At 48.0% G+C, this 16,134-nt stretch overlaps 1 protein-coding gene across 1 annotated transcript; it reads left to right on the forward strand.

The window, feature by feature from the left end:
- Positions 1-8,646: 8,646 nt before the first annotated feature.
- On the forward strand, positions 8,647-13,309 carry LOC137141176 (lymphocyte antigen 6E-like). The gene is made up of 3 exons (XM_067530012.1): positions 8,647-8,698; positions 11,424-11,543; positions 12,461-13,309. The coding sequence occupies exons 1-3, from the start codon at positions 8,647-8,649 to the stop codon at positions 12,667-12,669; spliced, it is 381 nt and encodes a 126-aa protein (XP_067386113.1). The 3' UTR covers positions 12,670-13,309.
- Positions 13,310-16,134: the final 2,825 nt, after the last annotated feature.

The raw sequence follows: 16,134 nt of genomic DNA on the forward strand, positions 1-16,134 counted from the left end.
CAACAAGTCAGGCAATTCCTGGGGCTTGTGGGATACTATCAGTGGTTCATCCCCGACTTTGCCACCATTGTGGCTCCCCTGATGAACCTGTTGACCAAGACCACGACGGTGTGTGTAAAATGGACCCCTCCATGAGAAAGGGCATGTAGAGCCCTAAAAGATGCGCTCTGTCGTGAGCCTGTACTGTACAGCCCGGACTTCAATCATCCAGACAGACGCTTCCACCGTGGGCCTGGGCGCGGTCCTATCCCAGGATATCGACGGGGAGGAACACCCTGTACTTTACATCAGCCGGAAGTTATTCCCAAGGGAGCAAAGATATTCCACGGTCGAGAAGAGGCACTGGCCGTGAGGTGGGCGGTGGAGACGCTCCACTACTACCCCTCGGAAGCCCCTTTATGCTGGTAACCAACCACGCAGCCCTAAAAAGGCTGCACCAGATGAAGGCCACCAATGCCCGCCTAATGCGCTGGTGTCTGGTGTTGCAGCCCTTTGCCTTTACGGTATGGCATTGGGCTGGTCAGAGGCACGTGACTGCAGACGCGCTGTTGTGCCTTGGAGAATGGGAGCAGACCAGCCCCGAAGACCGGGATCTGGACTTAAGAGGTGAGGGATGTATCTGGGAGGTGCGGCTTCCCTCAGAGATAGACGTCGAGGGAGAGCCAAACCCCGTCTGGGGGGCAGAGCCCGGGAGTACAACACCACCTGACCAGAAGCAGAAAGGAGGGGCAGGAAGTATAAAAGGCCGGTCTTCCTGCTCAGTAAGGGGAAGGTGGCTGAGGGAGAAGGACGTCTCTCCCTTGGCACCGGGGCCTGGGCCTGGACCACACCATTACCCCGAGGAGAGGTTGCCGGAGATGCCAACTGCCTGGGGCCCTAAGGACCTGGAGGAGCTACCTGAACCCAGTGAGCTGGAGAGGACACCTGGATCTTGTGACCTAGAGGAGCTACCCGGACTGCCAGCCTCCTGTGAGCCAGAGGAGACCCCAGGACCCTACAAGCTACAGGAGCTGTCCTCCGCGGATGGCTCCGAAGAGTTCCCGGACCTGCCATCGAGCGACAAGGGATTCTCGAGGAGAGGCTGAGGGAACTAGGCTTGTTTAGTCTGCAGAAGAGAAGAATGAGGGGGGATTTGATAGCAGCCTTCAACTACCTGAAAGGGGGTTCCAGGGAGGATGGGGCTAGGCTGTTCTCGGTGTTGGCAGATGACAGAACAAGGAGCAACGGTCTCAAGTTGCAGGGGGGGAGGTCTAGGTTGGACATTAGGAAAAAGTTTGTCCCTAGGAGGGTGGTGAAGCACTGGAATGGGTTACCTAGGGAGGTGATGGAATCTCCATCTTTAGAGGTTTTTAAGCTAAGGCTTGACAAAGCCCTGGCTGGGATTATTTAGCTGAGGTTAGTCCTGGTTAGTTCTGCTTTGAGCAAGGGGTTGGACTAGATACCTCCTGAGGTCCCTTCCAACTCTATGATTCTATGATTCTAACTTCCCTTGGGCAGAACATCCCGAGAAGACGGGGTGCTGTAGGCTTGGACTGTGTATATGGATAAACATGGGTTAATACTCACCCTATGAAAGAAAAATAGTGTGTTCTGTAGATAAGGGTGTTCAGGACACATCGATTGCTTATTTATGCCACCCCAGGCTCCACAAACAATTGACTGCTAAAATGTATGGGAACATCCTGCCTAAACATTCTGTGATCTAGCACATTATGCCACCTTGGGGCCCTGTTGGTTAAGACCCATGTCTGAATGTTTGGGAACATCCTGAAACTTTGTTGTTGTAATTTGTAAGTGTCTAATGAGTACCAGGAATGTGGCTGATATGTAAATCATGAGGCAATGATGGTAAATAAGGCTCATGGTAAAAGTGTTAGTGGAATTAAGATCTGTATTAATGCCGTGATATTGGTATAAGGATTCCACTGCAATATCTGTATCAGTTTTGCCATGAATTAGCTAGATGAGATAAGAATGTAATTGTTTTAAAAGAAGTTAGTTTGTGTGATTGAGCAATGAATGCGGTTTTAGTCTGCGAGAGATAAGAAGATGAGGAGCCAGTGGCTTTCAGTTGCCAAGAGCAGGAGGGAAAGAAGGTGCTTTGTTTAAAGAACTTTTACCACCCAGATGGCCAAAGATCAAGATAACCCCGGAACACAGTGGAGTTAACACCCAAGGACAGGAACAAGACGACGTGTGAGACAGGAATGACAGGATAATAGAAAGCTGTCACACTGGCAACATCAAACGTAACTGATTACTGCATCAAAGCATTGTGGATTCTCCAGCCCCACCACTGCTCCGGTGGAGGCACTGATTGCTGCTGCTCCAGCCACAGGGGGGGCTGGCCCTACCCCACCTCTGCTCCGGTGGGCCAGGGACTGCTGCTCTGACAGTTCCAGGGCTGACAGCTGCTCAAGTCCTGCCCCAGAAGAAGTCACGGAGGTCCTGGAAAATCATGGAATCCGTAACCGAATCGTTTCCTTAGCAATAAGACTCAGTTAAGAACATCTTCCTTCTGATTCCTCTGCCTGCCCCTCCACCCCCCACAACTAGGGGCCATGCTTTTCTTGACCTGCTGCTCACAAACAGGGAAGATTTGGTAGGGGAAGTACAAGTGGGTGGCAACCTAGGCAGCAGTGACCATGAGATGGTCGAGTTCAGGATCCTGACGAAAGGAAGAAAGGAGAACAGCAGGATACGGACCATGGACTTCAGAAAAGCGGACTTTGACTCCCTCAGGGAACTGATGGGCAGGATTCCCTGGGAGGCTAATATGGGGGGGAAAGGAACCCAAGAGAGCTGGCTGTATTTTAAAGAGACCTTATTGAGGGCACAAGAGCAAACCATCCCGATGTGCAGAAAGAATAGCAAATATGGTAGGCGTCCAGCTTGGCTTAACAAAGATGTCCTTGGCGAACTTAAACACAAAAAAGAAGCTTACAAGAAGTGGAAGCTTGGTCAGATGACTAGGGAGGATTATATAAACACTGTTCGAATGTGCAGGAATGAAATCAGGAAGGCCAAAGCACAATTGGAGTTGCAGCTAGCAAGGGACGTGAAGGGGAACAAGAAGGGTTTCTACAGGCATGTTGCCAACAAGAGGAAGATTAGAGAAAGTCTGGGCCCCTTAGAGAATGAGGGAGGCAACCTAGTGACGGAGGATGTGGAGAAAGCTGAGGTACTCAATGCCTTTTTTGCCTCTGTCTTCACAGACAAGATCAGCTCCCAGACTGCCGTACTGGGTGGCACACAATGGGAAGGAGGCGAACATCCCGCAGTGTGGAAGGAACGGGTCCAAGACTATTTAGAAGGATTGGACATTCACAAGTCCATGGGGCCGGATGCAATGCACCCGAGGGTGCTGAGGGAGTTGGCTGAGGTGATTTCAGAGCCATTGGCTATTATCTTTGAAAGCTCGTGGCAACAGGGGGAGGTCCCTGAGGACTGGAAAAAAGCAAATATAGTGCCCATCTTCAAAAAAGGGAGGAAAGAGGATCCGGGGAACTACAGACCGGTCAGCCTCACCTCAATCCCTGGAAAAATCATGGAGCAGGTCCTTAAGGAATCCATTTTAAGGCACTTGGAAGAGAGGAAGGTGATCAGGAACAGTCAACACGGATTCACTAAGGGAAAGTCATGCCTGACCAACCTGATTGCTTTCTATGATGAGGAGACTGGCTCTGTGGATGTAGGGAAGGCGGTGGATGTGACATACCTTGACTTTAGCAAAGCTTTTGATACTGTCTCACACAGTATTCTTATCAGCAAGTTAAAGAAGTATGGGTTGGATGAATGGACTATAAAATGGATAGAGAACTGGCTAGAGCATAGGGCTCAACGAGTAGTGATCAATGGCTCCAGGTCTAGCTGGCAACCGGTCACAAGCGGAGTTCCCCAGGGGTCGGTCCTGGGGCCGGTTTTGTTCAACATCTTTATTAATGATCTGGAGGATGGGGTAGATTGTACCCTCAGCAAGTTTGCGGACGACACTAAGCTGGGGGGAGTGGTAGATACCCTGGAAGGTAGGGATAGGATACAGAGTGACCTAAACAAACTGGAGGATTGGGCCAAAAGAAACCTAATGAGGTTCAACAAGGACAAGTGCAGAGTCCTCCACTTAGGAAGGAAGAATCCCATGTACAGCTATAGACTGGGGACCGACGAGCTGGGCAGCAGCTCTGCAGAAAAGGACCTGGGGGTAACCGTGGATAAAAAGCTGGATATGAGTCAGCAGTGTGCCCTGGTTGTCAAGAAGGCTAATAGCATATTGGGCTGCATTAGGAGGGGCATTGCCAGCAGGACGCGGGAAGTGATTATTCCCCTCTATTCGGCATTGGTGAGGCCACATTTAGAATATTGTGTCCAGTTTTTGGCCCCCCACTACAAAAAGGATGTGGAGAAGTTGGAGAGAGTCCAGTGGAGGGCAACCAAAATGATTAGGGGGCTGGAGCACAGGACTTATGAGGAGAGGCTGAGGGAACTGGGATTGTTTAGTCTGCAAAAGAGAAGAATGAGGGGGCATTTGATAGCGGTCTTTAACTACCTGAAAGGGGGTTCTAGGGAGGATGGAGCTAGGCTGTTCTCAATGGTGGCAGATGACAGAACAAGGAGCAACGGTCTCAAGTTGCAGGGCGGGAGGTCTAGGTTGGACATTAGGAAAAAATATGTCACTAGGAGGGTGGTGAAGCACTGGAATGCGTTACCTAGGGAGGTGGTGGAATCTCCATCTTTAGAGGTTTTTAAGCTGAGGCTTGACAAAGCCCTGGCTGGGATGATATAGCTGAGGTTAGTCCTGCTTTGAGCAGGGGGTTGGACTAGATGACCTCCTGAGGTCCCTTCCAACTCTAATATTCTATGATTCTATGTTTCGTTCTGATAAGCGAGTGATGACCAGGGAACCGTCTTACCCGAGGCATCCGCTAGCGCTTCCACGGATTCACGGAGAATTTCTCCGAGAAGGGGGCTACCAGGCCTTCTGATACCTTTTTTGCTATCACTGGGATAGGTGACGTTCATCTCAATCCCTACAGGGACTGGGCCTTATCTTATGTTCTATTAGTCTATTAGTAGTTAGTTAGGGACATTTTGGAATGAGGTGACGTTAGTTGTTTACTTCATAAAAAAATTAATTATAGTGCTACTTCTGCTTAACTTATGGCTAAAACAGTGATTTTTCTGCTATCAAGCATCAGCAGGTTTATGTTTTCATCTCGTGATTTTCCAGGCCCCATGGCACTTCCCCCTTTGGGCCCAGGCTTGTAAGAGGACAGTGTCTGGGTTCTGCTCCCGAGAGGCCTAACTCTTGTTATACTTGCAGCAAAAGCTTAGCAATGCCTTCAGGGCCTTACCCTTGTCAAGCTGCGCTGATTTCGCGTCACAAAGTCTTGCGCACCCGAACAGATTCTAAGATTCAAAGGGACAGATTCACTGTGACGCACATGAGCCCGAGACCTGACTTGACTGGGGTCGCCCGCGCACAGCGAAGCGGCTGCAGTCTGCTGGTCGATGTGACCCCGAAAGAATCCTCGCCTTGTGTTGTGAGGAACAGCTGCGTGCCATGCCTGTGGAACACCGCCGTATTCGACAGCCTCTTTGCACACCCGTTGTACAGAGACAAGCAGCGAGACAAAGTCAAAAGCGGTGGGGCAGCAGGCCCCCAGTCTGATTGTTCCTCACCCGACGGTCCCTTTTCATTTTTTGCCAGCTTTACTTTGTTGTGCTACTTTGCTTTATTTTTCCTTTCCCTTGTTATTTCTTAACACCAGACAAAGCAAGAGATGAAGCAGCTACGCAAGGAGCCGAGGGCGGCCTGGACGGGCATGACAGGCTGGAAACGCCCCCTCTCCAGTGCTCAGGACTGGGCCATGGCCAAGCACAAACACCATTCTTTGGACAAGGGTGGCCACTTCTCCCGTGAGACAGAGGCGGGTCTGAGGAGCGCCAGCAGCCCCGCCGCCCCGTCCCCAAAGGCCACTGGTTCACACGTACCCATCAGGAGTGCGATTCTCATTTGTCAGCGCATGTTTAATGTAGTTTAAACCACTTTCAGCCGGGCACTGTTTTTCTTGGCATAACGATATGTTCTGATCAGCAATAAGTCAGGGTCAGATTCTGCCACGTGTATTAGTAAAAGTCCCGGACGGGTCGCGGGAAATAAAGAAAAATTTCCGGGAGCCAGCAACCTGCCCCTGACTTTTACTAACAATGCACTGTGGGGGGACAAACAGAACTGCCGGGCCTTGTGGATTCTCCAGCCCCACCACTGCTCCGGTGGCATGCACTAACTGCTGCTGCTCCAGCCACAGGGGGGGTTGGCCCTACCCCACCTCTGCTCCGGTGCAATGGGTTACCTAGGGAGGTGGTGGAATCTCCATCCTTAGAGGTTTTTAAGCTGAGGCTTGACAAAGCCCTGGTTGGGATGATATAGCTGAGGTTAGTCCTGCTTTGAGCAGGGGGTTGGACTAGATGACCTCCTGGGGTCCCTTCCAACTCTAATATTCTATGATTCTATGATAATATTGACATGAAGCTGTTTTATAATCCCAGCAAGACAAGACAGAGCATGGCATACTGGAATAGAGGATATCAATCTGTTGCCTTCTGCCTCCTGCTTGCTACCACCCTGAGAGCCTGACAGGCTTCCCGACTGACACACCCTTGTGAGGTCTGGTGCTTTCATTCTTGCCTCTGCTTCAAGATTCATAGCTGGATCTGATGGGAAAGTGGAGACGCCCATGTCTGAGTCATGCAGGGCCCCAAATTAGCGAGTTGTATGTGTCCAAGAAGAGGGGGTGCTGGAAAAATGACCTTGCTTCTAAATGACACCTGACTGGAAACCACAGAGCATGCAGAACCATGCTCTTGGTCATTACATTGATTGCTGCAGAGAAAAATTGGCTGTGAAATCTGTAAGAGACATCACATCCACCACAATCTCTCCAGTGCCCACAGAACAGCTATACAGTCCCCGAAACTAACCACCTGATAGCGATTGAATCAGCAGACAAAGGGGCACCACCGTAGTTCTCAACTGTGATGACTACAACCACCAACGCTCCAACATGACCTGCTATAAAGAACTCAAAGGTGACTCCACACCACAGTTTACTCAGGAATTGAAGGAGATTATCACAAAAGTCGGTCCAATAAAAGATATTACCTCACCCACCTTGTCTCTCTAATCGCCTCTAAGTGAGACGCATATTTTTTAAGTGAGCTGATGGCTCTAGCTGGAAAATAATCAAAAACATGGATATTCAATAGGAGAGAGAAATAGGTGGTGATAGAGAACAGCAAGTCAGATGGCCATTTGCAAAGGAATAGGGCATGATGAAAATTTGCCAGTGCAGCTTTGGGTTGTATGTGTGTTGGAACCTGGTACAATTACGTCTGGGAGCATGACTCCATCTCAGAAGGATATAATAGAAACAGAAGGGTGAAGGGACAGGCAAAGAAAATGGTTACAGGCCTGTAATGATTGAGGAGCCGCTACTCAATTGGCGTAAACTGGCATAGCTCCACTGATTTCACTGGAGTCATGACAATTTACACCCATTGAGGATCTGGCCCTTGCACTTTGCAGTTCATTGAGAAGAGGTGATATGATAGCGGTGTACAAAAAATAAATCAGATCTAGGTGGTCAGTCAAGTATTTCTCTGTACCCTCTGTCAGAACTGGAGCTGGTGAATATTTGCCAGTAAAAATGTGTCTTGCCTAAATTTGGTGCTTTTTTTGCACACATTTCTTTTTTTTCTTTGAAATTTGCAAACACAAAAGTATCCCTTCATTGTTCTCCAGAAGTGTTTTCTTCTGATTTCAGTTTTCTGCACTCCATTCTGATTGGTCAGTTTAGTCACACAGCGGGGTTGGGCTTTTTTTGCCATCAGAACAATTTAGTCTTCAAAAGTTGAAATGAAAAAACACTTTGTGTTTGAAAATATCTGACTGTGAAAGCGAGGTTTTTCATGTTAAAAAAAAGTCAGCTGAAAAATCATCAAAGGAAAAATCAGACTGTTAGATAACCAAAGGGGAAACATATGCTTTCAAATTGTCCACATTTCTTTTTTTTTTTTTTTTTGAATCCATATTTTCAACTTTGTTCCTTCACTCCTTGCATTTCCCTCAGTGGCTGTGTTCACGCTGACACAGAAAAGTTTTTGAGGCAAATAGAAAGAAAGAATGAAACCCTAAAAATCCACTGAATCATTACAAAAAATTCTCCTGGGCACTCCCAACTCTGAGATCAAAACATTTCATGTTGCAGGACATAAGCCAAGGGACCAGGCAGAAACTTCCCATAGGGGAAGGTTATTTTTGTTTGCTACAGGTTTGTTAGCATCTTCCTCTGAAGCTGTTAGTAGAGGACCACTGTTGGACCCACGATGCTGGATAGACCATTGAGTGGATCCAATCTGACAGTTCTTACGCTCTTTTGAAGAAGAAAATCAGGGTGAAGAAAAATCTCAGCTGGATTCTTAACATGAACAAACTTCCTCCTACACACGCATACTTATCAGTCTTGCGTTGTACTCCATGTGACATCCCAAACCCTGAGGTTACCATCGTCACAGCAAACACTGGAGAGCTATAAAAACCACCCCTGGTGCCGCTGTCCTTCTGCAGGCTGGGAAGACATAGCGAAGATGAAGGCTTTTCTTTTCACCCTGCTGGCTGCAGTCCTGTGCATGGAGCAAGGTGAGATGCTAGTAATTCTTTTGTGCTAGACAAAGAATATGCAGACGAAAGAGAACCAGCATAGAAATGGCAGTGATAGAGGGAGATTTTTATAGTGTCAGTGGCAAAGACTGTACAGTTAACAGCGCACTGACGCTGCCTTATCTCTTGGGTTAAACTCCTATATCCCAAGCTGCTGTGTCCCCGCCTTGCAGGATGGAGCTATTACACAGTACCTTATAAAATTCAATGAACTAAATAATAAATGCGTGCAATGACAGAGCAGATTTAGGATTGCATCTGAAGATGAATAATTTGCACAATCAGCAATAAGTTGAGGCTGGAAGGCTAACGGTTGGATGCGTTCAAGAGGATAGTTGTTCCAACAGCTGTTCCATATCTCAACTGCTTTTAAAAACTAAAGCCCGGCAAACAATGGCACATGGGAGACACTGTATGCATGTGAGTCAACCCACTGAAATCATCAGGACAATTTACATGGTAAAGTCACGCAACATAGGCATATTTGCAGAATGGGAACCCAGGCAGGGCTGGAGTTTGCTCAGTGCATAGATAGGAGACCGCAGAGGGGAAGTGACCTTTGCGAAATGCTTATCTGTTGTAACCCATGGGGAGCAATCTGCGAAGAAGATGCTCTGGTGGCTGTTAACCCAAGAGTGTTGGAATTTAGAGACATCATCAACAAAAATTGTCTGAACCGCTTCTACAGCGGTTGTCAGTGGCTCCTGGGATTATTGTTTCTGCAGAAAAGAAATACCTTTCTCCATATTGTTTCCAGTTTGTTTATATTGACAGCACTTATGCAGAGCCAGATTCACTCTTTCTCTACTAGGGGTTCAGCCAGTTTTCCCTGTTCTATAGTGAGTCTTTCACAACAACAGGGAAGAGAAAACATGTTAAAAGGTAGCAAAATGTCTTTATAAGCCTACAGATTTTGACAGACTGGTTTCAGGTATGGGGATAGGACCCAAAATTAATTTTAACTCCCTTTTCAAAATGGACTCTGAGCTTGTCTTGAGAGAAAGCTGCATGGGTTTAATTTAAGGTGTGAATTTCAACCAATTTATTTCATTGCTGCAAATTCCTATGTTGTAGCCTTCCTTTTGGTATAAGAAGGGCCTATTTCAATGTAGATTAGGGAAATAGGAAGAGGTTTGAATTTACCTGAAATAAGGCCCTCTTAAACCAAAATAAGAGTATTCACACAGGGGTTTGCAACTGACTTAAATAATTCAGTTTACAAACCAATTGAAGTTAAACTGGTGCAAGCTTTCTCACACAGACAAGGTTAATGATGCCCCTAAACTAACTCACTGAGAACGTCACGTGTATTGTCGCAGGTACAGTAAACGATGGATCATCTTCTATGGGTTACACAGGTGTATCACTACTCACAGAGGGTAGCAAACATGTAGAAAATGTCTTACCATTCTTACCACCAGCCCATCCCCAGATGCGATGAGAAAGCAGAACAGGCTAAGGCAAACAGTTCCCTCAAGGTGCTCGCAGTCAGCTGAGTTTCTGGCCCAGAAATCAGGAGTGGTTCCGGTCCCCTGGGATCCTCTGGGAGACGCAGCCAGACGGTGTCTCTTGAGTGTGAATTCACCTGCAGGCAAAGAGGTGGCTTTTAACCAAGTCTCAGTGTCTCTTTCAGCAGGTTCCTGACCAAGCTGTGAGTTGAATGTGTTGTTCCCAGGGTTTAAATTCAGACGGAGCTGTCCAGAGCACAGCTCCAGTAAAGAGTTTCAAACTCTGACTCCAGCCTGATGCTGTTGCGGTTCTCAGCCGGGGGTCCACGGCCCTCTGGCGGTCCACGAGCTGGTTTCAGAGAGTCACAGCTGGAGCCCAGAGCCCGTGGAGAACGGGGTGGGCGGCAGGGTGGAAGGCCGGGAAATACTCTATGAGAATGTAAGCCCTGGTTATTACGCTTGCCTGGCCACACACACTGCAAACCCCTTTGGCCTTTCATTAGTTCTCCCTTAATCCTGCTAATGGGATTGTTGCAGATGGGGTTGTTCCAGACAGCACCTTTTATCCTCCAGCATCATCTCTCCCAAGGAACTCCCTCTAGTTCGACTCTAATCACACGTCTAATTTCCCAGGCTGTAGTAAGAGTCATTTATATCTGTACAACGCTTTGCAGATGCACTGCACTACGTAATGCTACACTCCCAAGAGAGAACGAAGCTAGTTAATTTTCTCCAAGGAAAGACGATTAATAATTGGCACAGAGCTGGGAAGAAAGTGCCTTCACTGAGCTCTGCTTTCTGAGAACTTGGGAGCTGCACTTCGGGTGTCAGTCATTAATAGCATTGTTGGGGGATGGAGGCAGAGATGGCTTTGAAAAGACGATCAGCTGAGAGTGGTCCTGCTCCGTGTGACACTGAGAGGCAGTTAGATCATTTGCTTGTGTGAGTCAAGGAAGTGGATGGAGTAGGCAGGGCTGGTCAAAACACGGTAAGTGAATTACTGCAAAAACTTGCGAAACAAAACCGAGCCTTTTTCCTTCTCGGTGCAAAGTTTCCTAGCACTTTCTGACCAGACAAATCAAAACGCAAATTTCTGTGGTCTTTAGTTTCAGATAGAAAATGTTGACTTTGATTTGGGTCCCTCCCTCCTGTCCTTTTTCTCTCTCCCTTTTCCGAAAGTGGAACATTTTGGATCCTCTCTTCGGAAGAGGACGTTTCCGCAGGAGTCTAAACTGGGTTTTGTGCTCCTTTCACAGCTTCCTCCCTCTCCTGCTTCACATGCACGGATGAGCCCTCCGACTGGAATTGTCTTAGATCGAAGGTGTGTGCAGAGAGTGACAAATTCTGTCTCACAATATATGCCTCTGGAGGGATTGGTGAGTACCCGCTGTACCTCAGGGAGGTTTTCCTAAGCCCCTGATCACCATGGTGTCTGAGTGACGGGTATCAGTTCATTTATGATGCAGTAGGTGACTCTGTCTCACCCCCCATGCCAGCAAGTTGCATTCTTTCATCCTTCTTCTGAGAGGATGAATAATCACTCAGGAGTAGTGAGCATGGAGTGCAAACGGTTGGGCCTTCGGACACCGGCAGACAATCTAAGAAGCAAATTCCTCACTCGTCTGCACTCAGGGGAGGGACCCATTTGGAGAACAGGATTTACACACGCAAATCCAATCCCCTCATCTTTGTGCCCTCCCCACCAAACAAAAGAAAAAGAAAAGAAAATGACTGTGTTAGGCATGCACAGAAGCATTGCGAGCTCCAGGGGCTGTGTACCTTTAGTGCAGATGGCACTCTGCCAGTGAATCCTTGTTCTCTGTGCTGTGACACATTTCACTGTGGATCAGACCTGCACGGCCTGGGTATCCACACAACACGCCTCAAACCCCCCGGTCCCCGCTTCCCTCCCTCACCGGCATGGGCTCAGCTGGAATCCTGACAAGACTGATCTAGGGGATGGTCTCTCTTTCAGCTGTCCCAAAGCTGTGGTCAGGAATAGGAAGAGGATGTCCTCAGTCTGGTCTGTAGCTGCTAGCAAGAGACCCATGCTGTGCTGTGCTGAGCGTCTCCAGTGAGCGCTGGGTCAGATTCCTCGCAGAGAACGACCGGTTGGGTTGAAAGCCTGAGGCAAAACAACCAAACATCAACTGCTGAGAAATGCCCCTGCCATTGGCCCTTGTTGCTTAGCTTCTTTAATACCATTATCTCCTCTACAGAGAGGGCTGCTGGAACCTGGAGGGGGATGCTCTTAGATAACGATTCTCATCTCTGTTTTTCTTTCCCTGTTAAGGCAACAACAGCGGGAAGCGCATCACCAAGAAATGCTCTCCAGTGTGTCCCAAAGCAAACATGGACATAGGTTTGGAAGCCATTTCCAGCTCCTGCTGCGAGCACTCCTTGTGCAATGTCAGTGGGGCCAGCAGTGTGAAAACCAGCTTCGTGGTGATGGCCACGGGGATCCTGGCCAGTCTCACCTACGTCCTCAGGACCGGGCTGTGATGGGGCCAGGCCAAGAGGACGTGACGCCCCAAAGAACCAGACACCAAACGCCCTCTGTGCAAGGTTTCCACCAGGGTGAACGCTGCCCTGTCTTTTCTGTGTCACTTCAGATCCCGTCAGCAAATACTTTCTCTCTCGTTTTCTATGCTGCGGTTCTTTCTCTGAGAGACAGGATCCGTACACTGGGGGTGACAGCACTGCCCTCCCTCACTGGGGGGGGTTGTAAGGATAAACTCATTAAAGATACTATGGTGATGGGGGCTAGCTATGCAGCTAGGATTCTCTCTCTCTCTCTCTCTAGTTGATAGGTCCATCTTCACCTTTATTTCAGCAGAGCCAGAGTAGCCCCCCACATGCCTGGTGTTGGTGACCCGGGATGCTCAGTGGAGTGGTACTGCCTGGATGGCTGTGCCGGCTCAGAGGAAAGGCACCAGATAGCGCAAAGTAATAACCCGGTTACAGTTACTTGCGCCAACTTCTGTCACAGACCCTGTGGCAGTCGCCTCCTCATTCCCCTAGCACCAGCTCCTCTCTGCTTCTTCTCACCACTGAGAGCACCAGATCTGTCCCCTTTCTTCCCCTCTAACATTAGCCCTGATGGCCGAACGAATGAACCCATGCTTGACTTTATTCATCTACACTTTGCTCCCACTTCTTGTTTCAGTCATTTTGCCCATATAAGCATTTGCGGTCTTGTATTGTTTCACTCTGTGAAAGCCCTTTTTGATACATTTTGTAGGACAAACGCTGGACCAAATAAAGTGTTCTTTTGTTCTACCATGGAAGCGTCGGTTGTGTCAGCTCTGATATAGCTGGAGAAAACAGCCCTGCCAGGTTGGGAACAAAAAGATTGGTGGCGTAAGTCTTTATGTTACGTTTAGACTTGGATGGATTCGATTTTTATCAGTCAATGTGGCAAACATCTATGTCACCGTACATGCACAAACTGACAAAAATTGATATCCATTGAGAACATTTGCCATTTACCGCTAGGCAAAGCAAGAAAAATGCTGCTTGAGAACTTTGTTTTTTGAATTAAGGCTATTTAACTTTGTGTATTTTGACACAGGATGTCGACAATTTGTGTTCCAATGGCTATAAAGCTCTAATTCTGTGAATCCCGACGTTTCCTGTCATTAAGTAATTGTTATCTGAATCCATCCCATTACCTGACCACCCCTATCATTTCCATCAGCGGTGAAAATTTAAATAGAGAAAAAGTGGTGGAAAAAAAGCTTAAAAATAAACATTGATATTATTCATCGAAATGATAAAAAATAAAAATCGAATTCCACCCAGCCTAATTATATTGAAACTGTTTTTCATTAGCTAAATGGTGACATGCCTTAGATTCGACTCGCCTCTTCTGTGTACCAGCTGAGGTTGTATCTCGTGGGCTTTATTTAAAAACAAGCGGTTTCTTCCGACCACTCAAAAGCAATGCCAGAAGGAAAACAATCTCCCAGGTTCGTCCAGAGGCATCCAAGAACTAGGGTGCTGAATCATAGAATATTAGAGTTGGAAGGGACCTCAGGAGGTCATCTAGTCCAACCCCCTGCTCAAAGCAGGACTAACCTCAGCTATATCATCCCAACCAGGGCTTTGTCAAGCCTCAGCTTAAAAACCTCTAAGGATGGAGATTCCACCACCTCCCTAGGTAACCCATTCCAGTGCTTCACCACCCTCCTAGGGAAAAACTTTTTCCTAATGTCCAACCTAGACCTCCCCCACTGCAACTTGAGACCGTTGCTCCTTGTTCTGTCATCTGCCACCACTGAGAACAGCCTAGCCCCATCCTCCCTGGAAGCCCCTTTCAGGTAGTTAAAGGCTGCTATCAAATCCCCCCTCACTCTTCTCTTCTGCAGACTAAACAAGCCAAGTTCCCTCAGCCTCTCCTCATAAGTCCTGTGCTCCAGCCCCCTCATCATTTTTGTTGCCCTCCACTGGACTCTGTCCAACTTCTCCACATCCTTTTTGTAGTGGGGGGCCCAAAACTGGACACAATATTCTAAATGTGGCCTCACCAATGCCGAATAGAGGGGAATAATCACTTTCTGTGACCTGCTGGCAATGCCCCTCTTAATGCAGCCCAATATGCTATTAGCCTTCTTGGCAACCAGGACACACTGCTGACTCATATCCAGCTTTTTATCCACTGTTACCCCCAGGTCCTTTTCTGCAGAGCTGCTGCCCAGCTCGTTGGTCCCCAGTCTATAGCTGTGCATGGGATTCTTCCTTCCTAAGTGGAGGACTCTGCACTTTTCTTTGTTGAACGTCATTAGATTTCTTTTGGCCCAATCCTCCAGTTTGTTTAGGTCACTCTGTATCCTATCCCTACCTTGCAGGGTATCTACCACTCCCCCCAGCTTAGTGTCGTCCGCAAACTTGCTGAGGGTGCAATCTACCCCATCCTCCAGATCATTAATAAAGATGTTGAACAAAACCGGCCCCAGGACCGACCCCTGGGGAACTTCACTTGTGACCGGTTGCCAGCTAGACATGGAGCCATTGATCACTACTCGTTGAGCCCTATGCTCTAGCCAGTTCTCTATCCATTTTATAGTCCATTCATCCAACCCATACTTCTTTAACTTGCTGATAAGAATACTGTGAGAGACCGTATCAAAAACCTGAGTCCAGAACCAGTTCAGACTGTGGAGTACGTCTCAGTGCTTTTGGCGGTAGGACTGCTGTTCAGGTAGGAAGAACCATCCTAGTTTTATTAATCTAGCTAGCAGGACTGAAAACCGCAGCAAAGACGCAACAGCATGAGTACACACCCACAGATTCTGGGCAGGCTAGTACAGCCTCTGCTGATGTCTGTGGTGCTGCGTCTTCACTGCTGTTTTTAGCCGGGCTAGCTACAGTAAATCCACTGCGAGTCTGCCTCTCACACGGTGACTGCAGTGTAGGGACATCATAAGAGTCACAGGTGGAAGTCGGAAGGATGTTTTTGTGACTGACGCACAGCACTGGGCATCTGCTGATCAAAGAGCTAGTCCTCGCTCTCCCACAAACTCCCTGACCTCAGGCAAATCACTGACCTTCACCCTGCCTCAGTTTCCCCCATCTGAAAAATGGAGATAATGATACTTCCCTACCTTGGCAGGGGGCCGCGAGGCATAATCCATCACTGTGTGTAAATGAGCTAAGAGCCTCCAGTGGAAGTTGCTGAATAAGCAGAAAGGATCATTATAAGGCGGAAGACGGGCCTTTCCTTGTAATTAAAGGAATAGCCAGGAATGTTTGAGTGCACCTTGCAGGCCACCCTGTGTATTCAGTGGCAATAGAATTACCCACAGAACCCATTCCCGGCAGCAGAATTTTGCTCCAGAACGTAAGCGCCCATGAAAAATCATTAAAACGTTAGGCTGCGTTGTGGTGGAGACAGTCTTGTAAACATGAACTATGAATGTGAACTAATGCAGGGCCGTCTGCCTGAGTCTGCAGACAGCCTGGAAAACC

Source organism: Emydura macquarii, unplaced genomic scaffold (genome assembly GCF_026122565.2).
Source record: "Emydura macquarii macquarii isolate MOO-44397 ecotype Brisbane River unplaced genomic scaffold, CSIRO-AGI_Emac_v2 contig_366, whole genome shotgun sequence".
Taxonomy (NCBI): domain Eukaryota; kingdom Metazoa; phylum Chordata; order Testudines; family Chelidae; genus Emydura; species Emydura macquarii.

Bases quoted from the DNA above. Each gene is read 5' to 3' on its own strand.
- LOC137141176 (XM_067530012.1), top strand. From the start codon at position 8,647: ATGAAGGCTTTTCTTTTCACCCTGCTGGCTGCAGTCCTGTGCATGGAG. The intron at 8,699-11,423 runs GTGAGATGCTAG...CTCCTTTCACAG, and splicing joins AGTCCTGTGCATGGAGCAAG to CTTCCTCCCTCTCCTGCTTC. The intron at 11,544-12,460 runs GTGAGTACCCGC...TTCCCTGTTAAG, and splicing joins ATATGCCTCTGGAGGGATTG to GCAACAACAGCGGGAAGCGC.